At 35.2% G+C, this 19638-nt stretch overlaps 1 protein-coding gene across 5 annotated transcripts in view; it reads left to right on the top strand.

The window, feature by feature from the left end:
* Positions 1-19638, top strand: part of EPM2A (EPM2A glucan phosphatase, laforin) — a 112014-nt gene that overhangs the window by 13017 nt on the left and 79359 nt on the right. The window contains exons 1-2 of one of the 5 annotated variants that reach the window (XM_072719019.1): positions 2858-3034; positions 9818-9860. The exons of 2 other annotated variants lie outside the window; for them this stretch is intronic. Coding sequence is in view for 1 of the 3 variants with exons in the window: in XM_072719014.1 (XP_072575115.1) it covers positions 10623-10659 (37 nt within the window). In the remaining 2 variants the exon portion in view is untranslated. Of the gene's footprint in view, positions 1-2857; positions 3035-9816; positions 9861-10504; positions 10660-19638 lie in introns of those variants that run through there. 2 more of the 5 variants (XM_072719014.1, XM_072719036.1) reach the window with 2 other exon arrangements.

Here is a 19638-nt window from a genome sequence, read left to right on the forward strand (position 1 = left end):
TTTAACCATCCTGGGGTGTGAAGTGGCATCCCATTATGGTCTTGATTTGCATTTCTCTAATGACTGTAACCGATAGGTAATATTGAACAACTTTTTCTTTCTTTCTTTCTTTCTTTCTTTCTTTCTTTCTTTCTTTCTTTCTTTCTTCCTTTCTTTCTTTCTTCTTTCTTTCTTCTTTTCTTTTATTTTCTTTTTTTGATTTTTAAATTTGTTTATTCATGAGAAACACAGAGAGAGAGAGAGAGAGAGAGCGCGCGCGCGAGAGAGGCAGAGACACAGGCAGAGGGAGAAGCAGGCTCCATGCAAGGAGCCTGACGTGGGACTGGATCCCGGGTCTCCAGGATCACATCCTGGGCTGCAGGCGGCGCCAAACCGTTGGGCCACCGGGGCTGCCCCTTGAACAACTTTTCATGTGCTTATTGGCCATATGTCAATCAGAAGATCATGTGTGAGTGCATCTTCTTGAAGAAATATCTATTTATATCTCTGACCATCTTTAGTTAGGTTATTTGCCTTTCAGTTGTTGTTGTTGTAAGAGTCCATGCTTTTTAAAAATCTACTTCTGGTGGCTATACAGATAAATACTACCAGCTATACAGCGCTGGTAGGCAGCTGACACACCTAACTTGGGCTGAACATTGAAGTCTTTACTTTGAAATGCATGAATTGGTTTTGTATAGTACTTTGTTGTAAACAAGTAAGGCAATATGGTTTAATGGTGATTTAATGGAATTGTCTGTTAAATACATTTATCTTCCTTGGCCTACTATTACCAAGTTCTATTTTTCTGTGCACCACCAGTAAATATAAGTGCCCTTTGAGCTTCTTTCTTCAGATCACCTCTTATCTTAAACTACATTCTTCCTTTGAAGGACTGTCTCCATACTTGTGATGATATAGCCCTAGCTCTAATCTCTCTTCTGGGCTGATCTATTATTCTATTGTCTATAAGACTTTTTCATCTGGATGTCCTGTAAGTGCTATAAACTCAATATATCCAAACCTCAACTACTGGTCAACCTTCACAAAGCTTTCTTTTCCCCTGTGTTCCTGATTTAAAGACACTAGCTCAGTCACTTAAGTATGTGGAAGCATAACTACTTAGGCTGAGCTGATTGCATGATGAACCCTTGAGGTATGCCAAGCATTTCCTAGTCCACATCCTTAAGAGATTTTGATTTAATTGTTCTAGGATTGGCCAGGGAATAAGAATTTTACAATTTCCCCAGGTGCTTTTGATAACCAGCTGGTTTGGGAGATCATTGTAAGAGATTCTGTAAGTTGAAATGTTTTAGTTCTCTCCCCACTCTGCCTCCAAACTATCTCTTTTTATTTTCTGTTACCTCTGTTACGGTTTGGTTCCTTGGTGTTTCAGTGGCTTTTTGCATGATCTAACTCCTTTGTGTCCTTTCTCTATTCAATACTTCCTCCATGCTCTTGCCAGAATTATCTTTCTAGAATACAGATTGGACAGTGTTGCATGTGCAAATAAAAATTCTTTGATGATTTCTTATTTCCTGTAAGATAAATCTAAGTTTCTTATTATGACTTTGAGGCTCCTAACAATCTGTCAGTCACCTACTTATGTCTGCACTTCTGCCATTCCCTGAAAACAGTATGTTTCAGCCACCCAGACTCTTATTCCCCCCAACATTTTATGCAACTCTTTGATAGTGCTATGCCCTTTTCTTGGATTTGTGTCACAACTGTGCCAGTCTTAGATCTGCAGTGAACCATGCTACATTATTCCATTGGCTTTGGTGGAATAATATGAAAGCCAATCAGAAGTAGCTTCTTCAGATAATTTATATTTATTATACAATTCTTAAATACAACAAATGATTATATAATATAAAGCTATTGGATCTATTGAAACCAAACCTTCTGATTGATGCACAACCTTCTGATTGATGCACACATGCACATACCTATTTCTTTGGATTAGGGATACAGAGGATTAGTATCTTAATCTCCATGGGTGTCTGTCATGGTCCATTAGTGGCATTGTAGGAAAGATCTTTTTCTTTTTCTCTGGCAGCTGCCGAGGCCATCAGTGGTGATTGGATTCTGTGTGAAGGCTTTCATTAGAGCTTCTGATCAGAGACTTATCCTTCCAGCGTTAGCAGAGGGAGGGAATAGTATTCACTCCTTCAGCTGGAGTATGTCATATTGAGCTATGAAAATAGCACACAGTTTAGTGAACTCACATGGTTTGGTCACATATATGATTAGTGCACATGCTGTCTCCATTGCCCCCATTCAATGGTTGTGATTTTTATATAGATTTAAGTTGGATGGCTCTAATGTGTTGATCCAAGGTATAATTTGTGTGCATTTGGCTCCGATGAAGCTTTAGTTTTATTTATATGTACATTAAGCAATCCAAACATGTTGCTTCTGATCAGATGTGGTATCCTTCCCTGGACACAGGCAACTTTCATGAGTTTATATCGACAAAATGCTAAATCAGTACTGAGACTTAGAGCCATAATTCAAAATTATAAACATTCTAAATACCTTTCTATTTGTTTAATGCATACTTATGTGTATCTCACATGTTTGATACCTACATAGCCTAAGTCCTCCAGCCTTCTATGATAACTCTTTTTTGGACCATTTATTTAAAAATGCTTGAGTTCTCAATGGACATACCAAGAGATTTTACTTCCTTTTGTTACCCAGAACCACCTTTCCCATGGGGTGTGACATACTGCTATTGTTTACCAGTGTCCATATCCTTTCCCTGTGGGTGAATTATTCTTCTTTAGCCTGCTGAAGAAGAATATCTTTGTCATATGGCTGATTTTGGCCAATAGAACATAAGGAAATGATGTATGTCACTTCCTGTTGCTTTGTGCCCTCTTTTCTCTCAGCCAAGAGATTACTATTGATGTTCCAAATAGTAACTGCTCTGATGATCCCAGCATGAAGATGATGAAAATGTGAAGAATGGCCCTGACTTAACCAGTCTACAGTGAATGCCACCATGGGCAAGAAGTAGACTTTTGCTCTTCTATGCCACCTGATAACTTGGGTATTTATTATCATAGCATGTCCTATGATCTAAAACAATGCTAGCATTTGGCAAATTTTCATTAAATGGTTGATGAATGAATGAACTCTTGAGCAAGGCACTTTCCAGGTGTCTCAACTTAGTATACTCATACTCTCTGTGTTCCCATCTTCATTGTATTTCTGGACTAGTGACTTTGTAGCCTATGTTAGAAATGCACCATTGTCTTCAAACAACATTTTTTCTAAAAGACATTTGAGGAAAAAAAAACCCACATTATTTCACGAAGGAGACATGTAAATAATATAGAATATAACACAAACCTCACAGGAATTTTTAAAGGAAAAATACAAGCCTTCCAAGAATTTTCATGACAGTGGGGTACTGGATCAAGCTATGTTTCTGAAACCCCTTGAAAATATTGGAGAAGTCTTGATAATCTTTGAGTCTCTGTTTTCTCTTCTCTAAAATACAGTAATTAGATGAGAATAGTCAAAGACCCTTTAGGAGGGGCTACATGGTGTAAACAGCAGTGACCTAGGAACCAGCAGCCTTGGGCTCCAGTGTCTGCTTTGCTCCTAAATATGCGTAGGACTCTGTCAAGTCATTTAATTGACTAGAACCTCTGAAAAAGATGTACTCACACAACTGCTATCTGTCCCACTGGATTTTATTTTTGAGGAATAAAAGATTTGAAAGTACTTAGAAAATTATTAAGCTTTAATTATAATTAAAATTATTAATTATAAAATTATTATCATTCCAATTGAAAATTGATAGGAAATTCTTGCAATCTTTTCAAATTTGAGGATTTCATTGATGATGTAATTCCACTGGGTGGCAGTATTTCACTTGTACTCTACTATGATCCTATAGTTGGTGCATAAGCTTAAAGAAAAAAGTTTAATCACAATCTCATTCTCTCCCAAACCTTATCTTTCCACTTTCGTATCCTCTGTATTCCCTATCTCCCAAAACAATTCTGAAAAAGACAGTTACCATTCATTTAAAAAAGATTTAATGACATAAATGTGAAGACAGTCACTCCAAGCAGTTTATCCAGAACTTTTGCTTCATTTGGGAAGAAGTGTTAAGATAGCTTAATTTTGTTTAGATGTAAGCAAATTACTTTAATGTAGGTAATTAAGACCAGTTAAAAATCACCTACAAAAATCTTGCAGTTGGCTTTTTTTGGTGAATGCTTTAAAAATGATTATTTTTCAATAAACTCAGGTAGACATTTTTGATTGATAATACCATGGATGCTTATTTTATCCTGTATCATAAGATCATAAGGTCGTTATGCCAATTCCTTTGATGTCTATTGGAAACTTTCATCATGGTTCCATATCAGTTCACTTTATGCCAGAATTTCTTAGAGAATTAATACTGCAAGATGAGTTAAATAAGACAATTACCTTTATAAAGCTTGGTAAGTGATTCCTTGCTTACCTCTGTTGATATTGAGGCCTCAGTGTAAGTGGTAGGCAATGTAAGTGGTGGGCAAGATCTACTAGCTTGGTCTTGTCCTGTAGCATGGAAAACATAATAGTTCTTTAGCAACATAATAGGATGTTAGTTTTCATTTGTAAGAAGATCATTGATGCAATTTTTAAATGGCCGAAATTATTTCATTCTGTACCAGAGAAAGCAGCTACTTTGAAAAAATTAGGCTGTTTATAAAACTTGATATAGAGAAATATTCATTTTTAAATGGTGATATTTGATAGCAAATTTTAATTTTGTGCCAAGTAAGTCTTTGCTGTTTTCAGGGAGAGAAAAAAAAAGTAAAAAAAAATGGTTGTCTAAATTTGAATTGATATGTAAATGAAAATTTCATCTCTTTCTCTGATGGCCATAATTATAAAGCACAATTCCTTTTTCTAGTATACATAATATGATAAGCTGTATGCACTGTGTGCATGAGCATTGAAAGCATTTTTTTGAGGAAGATTATCCATAGCCTTGCATTTATTCTCAAAGGAACTTAGGACACACAGAAAGTAAAAAAGAACATTGATGGTTCACCGTCATTACATATTTTTAAGTAGCTTTAAGATTGCTTTAGAAGTCTTACCTCATCAAATAATAGTCCTCATTTATATGAGGGGAAAAATGGAAGAACAGCACATCTTGGTTTGAGTAAAGAATTTTAGAAAAATCTCCCAGTGTTTTGGTCCACAAATCCTAGAAAGTGACAGCTAACTAATAGATGAGATAGGTGGATTCATGCAGTTGAACAACTGAGCCTAATGTACTCTGATTGATGAACCAATAAAACATAAGGGAGAGTGCAAGTGGCTTTTTACACACACACACACACACACACACACACACACACACACACACACAGCCACTTTTTACTTTATTCTAGATCCTTTCCTGCTAAATCTTTATATCGGTAACCTGGGAAGCATGCTTATCAAATTTCCTGATAAGAGATAACTGGGAGAGATAGTGGCTATTTTGCTTGAGAGAAGCAGTATTCAAAATATGAAGTCCCCAAAGTAGGAATAAACCAAAAAGAAGAAAATAGAAGTCAAGTCTTATATTTGTGTTAGTAAGTTATTTTATAAAAATAGAGAACTAGAGAAATTTGCCTTGAAAACAATTCAAAGTGAAAAGATTTGGGAGTTTTGATTAGTTTTGATTTTAGGGAGAAGAAGCTGGCATTGTTTGGGAAGAAATTGGTCAGAATTTATAAAGTCAGTGAGTTGCCAGAAAAATCAGTGGCCTTGTCTTTGGAACATGAGCCCATGTGGAGTTACTGTTGTTGTAGTCTTGTCTTGAAACATACATGTCTGAACAAAGCTGTTTTAAAACAATTTGAGCTCGTTTTGGAATATACCTGTTTTGTTAATGTACAGTTTGCAAAAAGACAAGAAAGACTGGAAGAGATGTAAGAGGGGAAAATGGCAGTTAAGAGTTCTTATTGAACACGAGCTGTGGTAGGTCATCTGTTAAATCCTTCATATGGATTATCTAATAGATTTCCCTCACAACAACCCTGTGAGGTAGATAGTACTAGGATTCCTTTTTCACAAATGAGACAATGGAGGCAGATATTGCTTATGTGAATTTCTCATTACTGTTTACAGACAGTAAATAGTGTGGCTTGGAATGGAGTCCCAGTCTGGATCATGAGCCCCTGCATTTAATTGCTCTACTATACTGCCTTCTAGAAGAGAAGTATTATGGAGCCAATAGAGGAAAGATTTAACAGAGAGTGGTCACTATCTTTATATGCTGTAGGCAGGTAAAGAAAGATGAAAAATGAATCTGACAGGGGATAACTTCATTTCAAGTTTTTTTCAGTGACTTGTTGAGGGCAGATGTCAAATTGTAGTGCCCTGAAGAATAAATATTGAAGGAGGGTATATTTGGTGAGGACAGGGCTAGTCAGGGGAAAGATAAAGTTATAAGAGATGATGGCCAGGCAGCCAACAGGAAAACTGGAAGCAGAGGCATGGGGGAGGTTATGGCTAGAAATGGAAGGGCATTTTCTGTTACAGTAAAGAGGTTCTACAAACCAAACATATCAAGAACTATACAAATAATCTGTTCTCTTTTCAACTGTCTTTTGGGCAGTTTCAATTTTTCAACATAAAGTACACTAAAATGGTTTTAGTTTTGGGGCACCTGGGTGGCTCAGTCGGTTAAGCATCCGACTCTTGGCTTCTGCTCTGGTCATGATCTCAGGGCCATGAGGCTGAGCCTATGCTGGGCTCTGTGCTCAGCGGGGGAGTCCACTTGGGATTCTCTCCCTTTTCCTCTGCCCCCTGCACCCGACTCATGTGCACACACATACACACACACACACACACTCTCTCTCTCTCTTCCTCACTAAAATAAACTTTAAAAAATGCTTTTAGTTTTACTTTTTATTTATTTAAAGATACTTTACAGTTTACCCAATACATGCATTGGGTACTTTTGAATGAAATTAGGTAAAGACATTGATACCTTAAGAAATGTGGTTTTTCCTCTAAAATGGTTTGCTGGAGAAAGATGACATGCTCAGACTCATCACAATTACTATCAGTGGCCTAATTAGCATTTTCCCCCACCCCGACCCCCACTTTTCTTGTCTAACAGAATCTTGATTTACTTTCATAGCACTGAGATGGATCGTTATTACTTTAATCTGTGTGGTGCTCTTATTCCCCCGAGCTAGCAGTTGGTCTAAGGATAGCTGTGTTACCTAGTTCTGGTTAATGAGATGTAAGAAGTCTTTCAAGTTAGTTCCTAGGAAAGCTTTCACTTTTCTCATGAAGAGGAACAGAGACTCTTTGCCCTTTCTCATGGCTGGGAAGTGGAGTGTCCAGACATGATGCCTAGGGGTCACCCTTTGAACATGAGCCGACAAGTATGACAACAAGTTCACTATGTGAAGGATGGCAAAGCAGACATTTAGAAAGCACTTAGTGTTACATCAGTTCTGGGCTCCTCTTGTTATGTGAGAGATAGACCTGTATTCACTCAAGTCACTGTTGGTCAGATTTTGTGTTGCTTGCGTCAAAGTCCTAAGACCAGCAAAAATCCTTCTTCAGCTGTTTCTTATACAGATGTGGTTTATGGTTATGGGAACGTTTAAGACAATCTCTCTGATCAACCCTCATTACAGCCTATAATGTCTCATTAAAAGGGTTGAAAACAATATGGCTTATCCATTTCAGAAACAATTTAGTCTTTAAAAATTATATTTGACCACTCTAGCCTGTATTTCAGTTAGTTGTGCATTTCTAGTTTCTTTCAAGTAACTAGAGTAGTGCCTGCATGATGTTTGCATCAACTCTATAATATCAGAAAATATTTGTGCTGTGAAAGAAACCAAAGCATAAAGACATTAGAGATGGTTTTCACTTCAGAACTAGATCAGTTCAAGGGAATGTTTTATTAAAACCTTTGTCTCACATTCTAGAAAATCTTAATTGAAGAGAGATATTGTACCTAAACATTTACTTACTATGAAACTGCTGAAATGTGTGTCTCTCTGGTTAGCATGAGGTTAAATGTAAAATAATCCTCAATGTTCTTCTGAGTTCCTGGGATGAATAGGATTATTTTGTGTTCTTTGCATCTAAATGTTCACACTCTTGAAATACGGCTGCTAGGGAAGGTTATCAACTTCTGCCTCGGCATTGTTTGGCTTAAAGTACGCAAAGATAGGTGACATGGGAGCTTTTGTAGTGGGCATAAAGGTATGAAAAATGAACTAGTGAAAACTGGTTGGAAGGATTTTCTATCTATAGTGAGTCTAATACTATATAGATGCTTTATCTATTTTTAGAGTGTGACTTGGATTTGTGTTCAGATGATGAAACACAGTGAAATTTCTAGTCAATTCTAAGAGTGCTATGGAGAGAAAAATTGACCTACCAATTTAAAAACAACGAAAGTCTAGACACTACCATAAAAATGGTTTAAATGACAGTGGGGAAAATCAACATTAAAAATTATTAGCGCAATAAACAAAAATTTATTAAACACATGAATAAACATCTCTGCATGTGACATAGAAAGTAAATGCAGTATCCAGGAAATATATCCAATTATCCAGAGATGGAGCATTTTAATATGCCTATCTTCTTGTTTAAGCTCTTGAGTCATGGCATAATTAGTTACCAAAAGATTTGATTGCTTCAAATCAGATGGTCAAATCTTTGGCTTTGCTCTTGACTATCACTACATTAAGTGAATTATTAATAATTTAGTCTTGGTGCTTTGAGTCAAGCCTAATAAGAGAAATCTAAGGTTCAGATTTTCCTTTAAAATTATATAAGGAGAGCTCTGTTACTGTATTTAATTTTAAATCGAAGTGTAAGTTCCGGTTATGCCATTGTTTGGGATACTTTTCAAGAAAAGCTTCAATCCTTGAGAGGCTTTCTGTTTTGAAATGTGTGTATCATCATGAATCACTAATTAATGTGAATCTTCCACGTTAAAAAAAATCAGACTTCTTAAATAATAGCTAGAGAAGTGGTATCTCTATTGTCTGCTTTTCCAAGTCAGTTGTTTTACAGTGCTTGCTTTAGAATTTGGTAAGTAATATGAACCCACCTACACTCTATTAGGTCATCACTTTACTCACTGGGATAAACAGATTTGTTGCTATTATCTATTTTCTGCTTTGAATCATACTCATTCAATTTTTAGTATATGTGCTGCCGAAGCGAGCACGAATCATACTCATTCATACATTGCTGTGCCCTCTGCTATGTATCCAGAACATACCCTGGTGTCAGTCACAACTTGAGGGCCATCCCCTCCATCACAAATCCTTTCTTGGTAATTCTGGCTCATACCGCTCCAACCATCCCCATTTTTCAGCCATCTACATCCATGTACACACTGGGAAACTCTCATAGGCTTCTTCCCTAGTGAGGCAGTTGCTCCTTACAATACATTTCAGCATAACATTCCAGTCACCATACGTTGAAAGTGGCATCAGAAAGGAAACCTATTTGCCATTCTTGAATATTCTATTTATGTGTTAGTACTTTATCATGTGGTTTTACAATTATTTTCATAACTTAAGGTAGCTTTGTTTCATTCACTAATTGCTTTGTGTAATCTTTGTCTAATGAACAAGGGTTTATTCATTGTGGGAATCATATTTTCAGTTTCATTTGTCAACCTCACTTTACTGCAGGACTGGATATATAGGCTCTCAAAAATACTTGGATATGAACTGGATTAAACTCTAGAATATTTCATGTATATATGAGTGCATTAGTCTGCTTAGGCTGCTATAGCAAAATATTAAAGACTGATGACAAATAACAAAAATTAATTTTCTCGCAGTTCTGGAAGTTGGGAGTCCCAGATCAGAGAGCTGTCAAATCTGGTGAGCACCCCTTCTGGCTTGCTGATGGCTGCCTTCTCACTGTGTTTTCATGTGGTCTTTCCTTTAGGCCTGCATAGAGAGACATCTCTGGTGTCCCCTCCCTTTTTTGTGAAGACATTAGTCCTATTGGGTTAGGGCCTCACCCTTATTATTTCATTTAACTTTAATTACTTCCCTGCAGGCCCTATATCTAGATACAGTCCACCTTGGGGTTTAGAGCTTCAATGTATAAATTTTGGGGAGAACATAATTAGTTCATAACAATGAGATATTACATATTGATAAATCTTTTAAGAAAAGAACTATTGAATTTTTCTTTTTCTATAAGTTCTTTTCCCCCGTCTCATATATTTTTTCAACCTAGCTTGATGTAAGCCTCCCTTTCTTTTTTTTTTTATTTTTTTATTTTAAGCCTCCCTTTCACCCATATCTTTCTGTAATCATTTAAGTTTCCCCCTCTAATGTTTTCTGTTTTGTATGGTTGGGCAGGTGTTAATTTTTTTCTTAAAATTCTTAGCTGGAACTGATCAAGGTTTTTCTAGGAATTTACTTAAAAGATTCCCTGTGGAGGCTTGGCAGAGAGTGGGTCCAAGGTTAAGCTTTATTAATCACTCCTGCTGTTCTTCTTTTTTGCACACCACAAGCTCACCTTTGAGAGGTCCAACACATCATATCTGGCTACCAGACAGCTGTCTCAAGGACTTTTGTGGATTATCCCATAGAGTTTGAAGCATGTATCAATGGTCTTAAGTCTGATTATTAATGAGAAAAAATGAGGCATGGCCTATTATGGACAAAGGTATGAGCCTGCTGACTTGGAGTTTCATCAAGTAATTGTCTTAGGCTGAATGACTCATTTTTGACTAAAAGGGTTAGATAAGTTTCTATGTCCCTATGTACTGAGAGGATGATATTTATGTATCCCACATTTCAACTTGTCATTTGCCATAAAAATTGCAAGCATCATTAATCATCAGTCTTGTGCTTTGAAAGACAATCACACAGACACACATGTATACACAAATGCATGCATGCACATGCGTGCATACACACTCGCATGCGCGCACACACACACACACACACACACACCTGAGCCAGGTGTTTGATTTATTACCATAATCACCGTGTCACATTTGATACTTGGTTCTCTAAACTCTAGCCTCCTTAACAAATAATATTTTCATATCTTTCATAGCAAAGTGTTGTTATCTCTAATTCCTGTTTTTATCATTGCTAAGTGGGCCACTTATTTGTGTTTGTACTCATTATTATTTTTAATCAAAACCCTCAGAACTCTTCCTGCATTTATTGGATTGTTTTGTGTTGGATTTTTCTTAGGAGTTATTTCAGCTTTAACTATGTAAACCTCCTATTATTTTAGTGGAATACTATACAGGAATGGGGCTTTGTCCCCTTTTGCCTGAGTTAGTATCGAATTTTCTTCATATCCCCAGGTAGTCATTGATTTCCTAGTCTTCATTTGCCAGATAACATTGTTTTTGCCATTAGCAGGAAGTGTTGTCTACTTACATTTTTCATTTAATATTTGTGCATTTCTTTAATGAAATAAGACAAAAATATTTAAAAATATTCTATGTAAGTTGTATTATTTATCATTTTCTTATTAGAGCTCATTGTTTTATGTCTTAACACTTCATTCTGTTATGCATGCGCAGGTTCTGAATATAGATATTTATTTTACTATATAAATGTAATCAGTCCCTCTTCCTAAAGATTTGGGAGTTTGGAACCTCTCTAATTTGCCTGTGTAAGCAACGAAGGCTTACATCCTCATGGTCGTCCTTGACTTTGGTTTCCTGCTTTCACTCTGCTTAGCAGATGTGCCTTCTTGTGGCACTGCTTAGGCTACCCTATTCTACATCAAGTCAATGTAGGCAAGGAATCCAGTTTTGTTTTTTAAAGATTTTATTCATTTATTCATGAGAGACAGAGAGAGAGAGAGAGAGAGAGAGAGAGAGAGAGGCAGAGATACAGGCAGAGGGAGTAGCAGGCTCCATGCGGGGAGCCCGACGTGGGACTCCATCCTGGGGTCTCCAGGATCACACTCTGGGCTGAAGGCAGCGCTAAACCGCTGAGCCACCCGGGCTGCCCAGAAATCCAATTTTTAAATAAATTTTTATTCTTGGATTATCTTCTCTCCACACAAGAAATTGATGTGAATGTCATAGATTATATTGAGAGTTGGGGAAAGGGAGAAGAGAGAATGTTACAGAAGGGCAGACAGCTTCATATTAAATACCCAAAATGCCTTTACCTGCTCTTTGGTGTTCTCATCACCAGCTTGTTCTGATTATCTGCTTCACCTTATGTAGTTTACCAGCTAAGTCTTCTCTTTCCTCTTTCTCCATCTTACCTTTCCTTCTTAATCTTCACATCCTTTTCCCCCATCCTCTCTTTCCTTGATTTCATCTGTGTCCCCTAGTCTATAAAGTAGTTCAGCTGTCTCCCATTACTAGCCCCAAGCTCAGCTATTTCTACCATTGCATATTGCAATTCATCAAACTGCACAATTGGAACAGTCTACTCTCAAGAGGCATTTGGTTGAACAAAAAAGATTTCTTTGTGTTTTATTTTGTTTTGCATTTGCCATTAGAACCGAATATCAAAATGCCAAAGAGTTGGTAATGATTATACCTTGTTTGTACAACTTTATGCACCAATAGCTTCTGAGGTAGTAACAGCTGGGGCATGAGAGAGATTTGATTTGGGTGAATTACTAGCTAGAGATTAATGTGTTAGGTTCAGATTTTATGTTCATGTGCTAGAAATCAAACCTTCAAAGCAATTAAACTACAAGGAGGATAGATTCAAATAAAATAACATATGAATAATAATTAGAATTTTAATTTTAAGTGGACTACACTATCCAGTAGATTTTGCTTATGCAATATAATTTCAAAACTTCTAACTTTGTAAAAAGTAAACTTACTTTAAGCTGAATTTTCAAACTCATACAACTATTCGAAGTCATGTGTTGGTTCTGATTTTAAATTCTGAGGTTTATTACTCTTTGGTTTTTATTGGAGTGTCAGGGAGCAGGCCTCTTCTTTCTTCACATTTCTTCACTTTATTTTAACTTATCTACTTTGCCTTGATGAACAAATAACATGATGGCCAAATTTCCTAAAGTAGGTGCTTAATGTTAATTAAATCAACCCTTCCCACCTTTCTGCCAATAAGAGATCAGTTTATCCTACTTCAGTGAGCTGTTTGTATGTTTATTTCTTTTAAATTAATGCTAATGAATAACTGGCAAAGGCTAGCTCTAATCTGGACAGATAATTTACTCGTACCTCCTCTCCTCCCCCATTCATTCTCCTGCCACAAAGTTATTCCTTTAACCTTGTACGGCACAGCCGATTGGCTCTTTTATAAGGGTAGTGAGAGCTGGAAAAGTTAACTGAACTTCTAGTCATAAATCATCACTGTGGCATTAAACAGTGTGTTATATATATTGTATTCTTAGGCCAGTCTTCTGGAACAGAAAATGAATTGGAAGCCTAAAAATGTTCCAGTCTTTCTGGAAAAAATAAAACAAAAACACCCAAGAGTTATATGTTTATTAAACTTTTCATTTTGAGGTAATTGTATATTCACAAGCATTTATTAGAAATAATAGGGAAAGATACTGTGTTGCTTTTTTTTATTTCCCTCAAGGGTAACATTTTCATTACTACAAGGATCTCCAGGTTGCTCTTATAGCCACGCCCACTTCTCCTCCTCCACCAGAACCCTAGGCAACTACTAATCTGTTCTCTATCTCTATAAATGTTTTCATTTCAAGAATGTTATGTACATGGAATCTTACAGTATGTAATTTTTTGAGATTGTCATTTTTTCACTTAGCATAATTCATTGGAGATTCACCTAGGGTGTTGCACACATCAATAGGTCAGTCATTTTTATGGCTAAATCATGGTGTTGATGTATTATAATTTGTGAAAGCATTCACATACTAAAGGACATCTGGGTTGTTTCTAGGTTATTTAATGAATAAAACTACTGTAAGATTCTTCTACAGGTTTTTGTGTGGATAAAAGTTTGGTTTCTCTGAGATAAATGCCAGGAGTAGAGTTGGGTTGTATAGTTCTTCCAAGTTTAATGTTTTAAAGAAATCGCTAAACATTCTTCCAGAGTGATTGTACTCTTTTATATTCCTATTAGCAGTGTATGAGTTATCCAGTTTCTCCCAGCCTTGTATCCAGCATTTGGTGGTGTTATTATTTTTTATTTTGTAAAAATAAAAATAAAAAAATTTATAGGTGTATAGTGATCCTCATTTTGGCTTTGATTTGCATTTTCCTTAAGGCAAGTGATATTGAACATCTTTTCAAGTACTTATTTGCCATCTGTATATCTTCTTTGGTGAAATGTCACTTCTTATCTTTCTCCCAATGCTAACTGGATTTTTGATTTACTTACTGTTAGATTTTGAGAGTTAATATTCTGGATACTAGTTCTTTGTTGGGGCATATATGATTTGCAGTATTTTATTCTAATCTATAACTTGTCTTTCTCCTAACAAAGTCTGTTGCAGAACAAAAGTTTATAATTTTGATGCAATCAAATTTATACATTTTTTTGAATTGTGCTTTTAGTGTGAAGTCTTCTAACTGAATACTAAATTTTTTTCCTATTTGCTTTTCTAAAAGTTTTAAGTTCCACCTTTTATATTTAAGTCTACGATCCATTTTTAATTAATTTTTGTATAAGATGTAGAGGTTGAGTCATCCAATCCATTAACATGGTATGTCTCACCATTTATTAGATCTTTGATTTCTTTTTACCACATTTTGTTGTTTTAAGCATACACGTTGTGTACATGTTTTTCTAAGAGTTATGTCTAAATGGATGGTATTTTATTTAATATTAATGGCCAAATGTTCATTGTTAGTATATGGAAATACAATTTATTTTGCATGCTTATCTTTAACTTGTGGCTTTGCTAAACTCTTATTCTAGGAGATTTTAAAAAATTATTATTGAATCCTTGTGATTTTCTTCATAGACATCTGTCTATGTCATCTGTAAATTCATGTCATCTGTAAATAAGTACAGTTTTCTTTCTTTATTTCTTTTATCTTTATATCTATGCCCTATGTTGAAGAGATTGTATAGAATTGGTATTGATTCCTCTTTAAACATTTGGTAGAATTGTTCATTGAATATTTCTTTTATCTTTATATCTATGCCCTATATTGAAGAGATTGTATAGAATTGGTATTGATTCTTCTTTAAACATTTGGTAGAATTGTTCATTGAAACTACATGCGCTTTGAGATTTCTCTTTTGGGGGTTTTAAAATTACGTGTCCAATATCCTTAAGAGTTATAGGGATATTCAAATTATGTATTTCATATTAAACGAGTTTTGGTAATTTATGGTTTGAAGATGGTTTATTTATTTGTATATTTATTTTTTAAGATTTTATTTATTTGAGAGCATGAGTGGGGGCTGGGGAGTGGGAGGCATAGGGAGGGGGAGAAGCAGACTCCCCACTGAGCAGAGTCCAAGATGCATGGAGCTTGATCTCAGGATCCTGAGACCATGACCTAAGCCAAAGGCAGACACTTAACTGACTGAGTCACCCAGGTGCCCGGGGGATGGTTCATTTCATCTAAGTTGTTAAATTATGTGTTTTTTTTTTTTTTTTATAGTTTCTCTTATACTTTTGATACCTGGAAGGTCTTTAGTGATGTCCCTTCTTTCTTTCTCTGTTTTTCTTCCTTCCTTTAATAATTTGTGCCTTTTCTCACTTTTCTTTGCCAGTCTTGTTAGAGATTTGCCAGTTTTAGTGATCTTTTCAACAAATAAGCTATTTGTTTCATTGATTTTCTCTGATATTTTTCTGCTTTTAATTTCATTGATTTCCATTATCTATTCTTTCTTTCTTTCTTTCTGTTTACCTTGGATTTATTTGGCTCTTCTTTTAATTTCTTGAAGTGGAGCTTAGATAATTGACTTGAAACTTTTCCTATTTTTACTGTATGCATTTAGTACTATTAATTTCCCTTACGGCATTGCTTTAGCGGTGTCCCAATATTTTGATATATATTATTTTGATTTTCACTCATTGCAATATATTTTTAATAACTTTGAGACTTCCTTTTGATCCATAGATTATTTAGAAGTATGTGTATTAATTTCCAATTATTTGAATATTATCCAATTATCTGTTATTGGTTTCCAGTTTGATTCTATTGATGTTGGAGAAAACATGTGTGATTTAATTCTAAAGTTTTGATATTTTCTTATGGTCCAGGATATGATTTAGCTTGGTGTATGTTCTGTACACACTTGAAAACATGCATTCTACTATTATTGGGTGGTGTGTTTTATAAATGTCAATTAGATTCCATTGGCTGATAGTAATATTGAGTTATTTTATTCTTTGTTGATTTTTTGTCTAGTTGTTCCATCAATTGTTGTAAGGGAGGTGTTGAAGTTTCCAACTATAATTCAAGACTTGCCTATTTTCTATTCAGTTGTCTTAGTTTTTGTTTCACATATTTTGCAGCTCTATTTTTTGGTATGTACACCTTTAGAATTCTTATGGTACCTTGATAGATCGATACTTTTAACATCATATATTTTCTCTATATATCTCTAGTAATTTTCTTTGCTATGAAGGTTCTACTTTATATAATATTAAAATATTATATAAATATTTATATTTATATAATATAAATGTGCTTTTTAAAAATTTTTTTTCATGGTATATCTTTTTCTACACTTTTACTCCCCACCTGCCTATAATTTGAAGTGAGTTTCTTCTAGACATAATTTTTTAAAAAGCCTACTCTGCCACTCTCTGTTTTTTTTTTTTTTTTTTTGCATTCTATATTTTATTTGGTGTATTTAGACTATTTATGTTTAATGTATTTATTGATTATGTTAGGACAAGTTTGTCTTTTGTTTGTTTGTTTGTTTTAGTTTTCTGGGTTTTTTCCTACCTTTATATTGGCATGTATAGTTCATATTTGAACATTTTTTTTTAGAATTTCAATTTGATTTACCTACATTTATACATACCTAACTTAACAGAATTGACTGGTGTCATTATTTTGTTCATTTGAATAAAGTCGAAGAATCTTACCTTCCTTTTTATCCTTTTGCACTTCTCCATATAATTGTCTTAATATTTCCTCCCAATACACGTAGAACCACATCAGGTAGCATTATAATTTTTGTTAGAAACCCAAAAGGAGAAGGAAAGTCTGTTGTTTTTACTCATATATTTGCTTACCCTTTTTGTCCTTCCTGATGTTTAATGATTTCCTTTCTGCTTAGAGATCTCCTGCTACTCATTCATTTTAGAAACCTACTGATGTTAGCATTGTTGTTCTCCTCAATTGTTATTTTTCTCTGGTTACGTTCACAATTTTTCCTTCATTTTTGGTTTTCATAAACTTAATTATGATATGTAGTTGCATGGATTTCTTTGTGTTTTTCCTGTGTGGAGTTTGCTCAGCTTCTTGAATCTGTAGGTTTGTGTTTATTGGCAAGTTTGGAAAGTTTTTAGGCATTATCTTCTCAAATGTTTTTCACTTCACACTCTTCTCTCTTTTCAGAACTCCAATTACACGAATGTTAGATCTTTTGTTATAGTTCCATGGGTCTTTAAATTTCTGTTCTTTTCTCAGCCTATTCTCTCTCCTTTGCTTAGTTTGAGTAATTTTTATTGTTCTACCTTGCAGCTTGCTGATTCTTTCTTCTGTCTCCTCCATTGTACTCTTGAGCCTATTTACTGAGGTTTTTATTTCAATTGTTGTCTTTTTTAGCTCTAAAATTTCCATTTGGCTCTTCTTTATGTTGTCTAGTTTTTGCCGAGACTTTCTATTTTTTCACTTGTTTCAAATGTGTTTTAATGCGTTGTTGAAGCTTAAAACCTTTTTCAGATAATTCTAACATCTCTGTTATCTTGATGTTGGCATCTTTCAAGCATTTAAAAATTTTCAGTTTGAGACGTTTGTGATTTTCGATATAATGAATGACTCTATTGAAACCTGGACATTTTGAGTATTGTATAATGTGACCCTGGATCTTATTCAAATCTTCTGGTTTAACTGGATTCCTCTAGCACTGCTCCAGGAGGAGAGTGGGAGTGCTACCTCATTACCCAGGTTCCCCATCCATTGACAACTGAAGGATTTGAACTATTACTACTGAGTGGTGTGGGAGTTCCAGCTCTCCATTAGGCCTCCACTGATATCTCCTTGGATGAAAGAAATAGAAGTGTTTTGTTACTTCTCCTAAAACATATATGTGTAAAAATGAATAATTCAAAAACCTAATTCCAGGAGTGAAGACTTCTTAAGAAGTTGATGTTATGTAAATAATTTTTCTTGAACATCATAATTTATGTGTATTTGAGCTACTCAATAGTAGTATTTATTTAAGTTGTTACATTTAAATTGTAAGTCTAGTGGTGCCTAGGTGGCTCAGCTGGTTAAGCATCTAACTCTTGGTTTCAACTCAGGTCATGGTCTCAGGATTTTGAGATATCAGGCCTGCACTCTCCTCACAATTGGGCTCTGTGCTCAGCATGGAGTCTGCTTAGGATTCTCCTTCTCCCTCTCCTCTGCTCCTCTCCTCACTTGGTCTTGCTATCTCTCTTATAAATAAATAAATAAATAAATAAATAAATAAATAAATAAGATTATAAATTGTCATAAGTCTAGGGGCACCTGTCTGGCTCAGTTGGTAGAGCACCCAACTGTTGGTAGAGCACCCAACTGTTGATATCAGGGTCATGAGTTCAAACTTCACACTGGGCATGGAGGCTACTTAAAATTAAAAGTAAACAAACAAATAAATTGCTGTAAGTCTATTTTACTGATATTATACTGAACAGTGGGAGCTGCAGATATTCTTTTATTAAACCAAAAAGTAATAAATACTTGTGCTTTGTGACAAATCCAACAAATTCAGAATAAATTGGTCCTCTTCATCCCAGTTACATTCTCCAGATGTAACTATTAACAGTCAGACATGCATTCACCCAATTTTTAGTATTTATTTACACTTAAAAAATATTTTATTTATCTATTCATGAAAGACAGAGAGAGAGAGACAGACAGACAGAGAGATAGGCAGAGGGAGAAGCAGTCTCCATGGAGTGAGCCCGATGTGGAACTTGATCCTGGGACTCCAGGATCAGGCCATGAGCTGAAGGCAGACACTTAACCACTGAGCCACCCATGCGTCCCTTATTTACACTTTCAATCATGTTTCCCCACTTCACTTACTCCCAGTCTTTCCATTTTCTCTTTCAATGTAATCTTTGTAAGCTCATTCTTCTTTATCTAGCTATTGGGATGCTTTCAAACTTGGGTCTAGAAGCCTTTTCTTCTACATCACTATTGTTTTTCTTTGTGACTCATCTATATCCTTGCCTCAACTGCCATTTACATTTAGAGAACTCATACATTTATTTCATACAAATATTTCATATCTTAGTGAATGGTACCACTATATATTGAGTTCTCTTTGCCATAAGCCTAGAGTTATTTTTGGTTCCTTTTCTCCTTCACCTCTAATGTCCAGTTAATCACCATGCCCTGTGGTTTTTCCTTCTTAAATCTGTCCACTCCTTTCCATTACTACCTCTAGGCTTTCATCATCTGTCTAGGCTAAAGCACCAGTTTCCTAAATGGACTTTTTGCTTTAATCTCATTGCATTTGAATTAAAAAAATTTTAAAGATTTTATTTATTTATTCATGAGAGACACACACAGAGAGAGAGGCAGAGACACAG

Source organism: Vulpes vulpes, chromosome 1, assembly GCF_048418805.1.
Source record: "Vulpes vulpes isolate BD-2025 chromosome 1, VulVul3, whole genome shotgun sequence".
In the NCBI taxonomy this organism is placed as follows: domain Eukaryota; kingdom Metazoa; phylum Chordata; class Mammalia; order Carnivora; family Canidae; genus Vulpes; species Vulpes vulpes.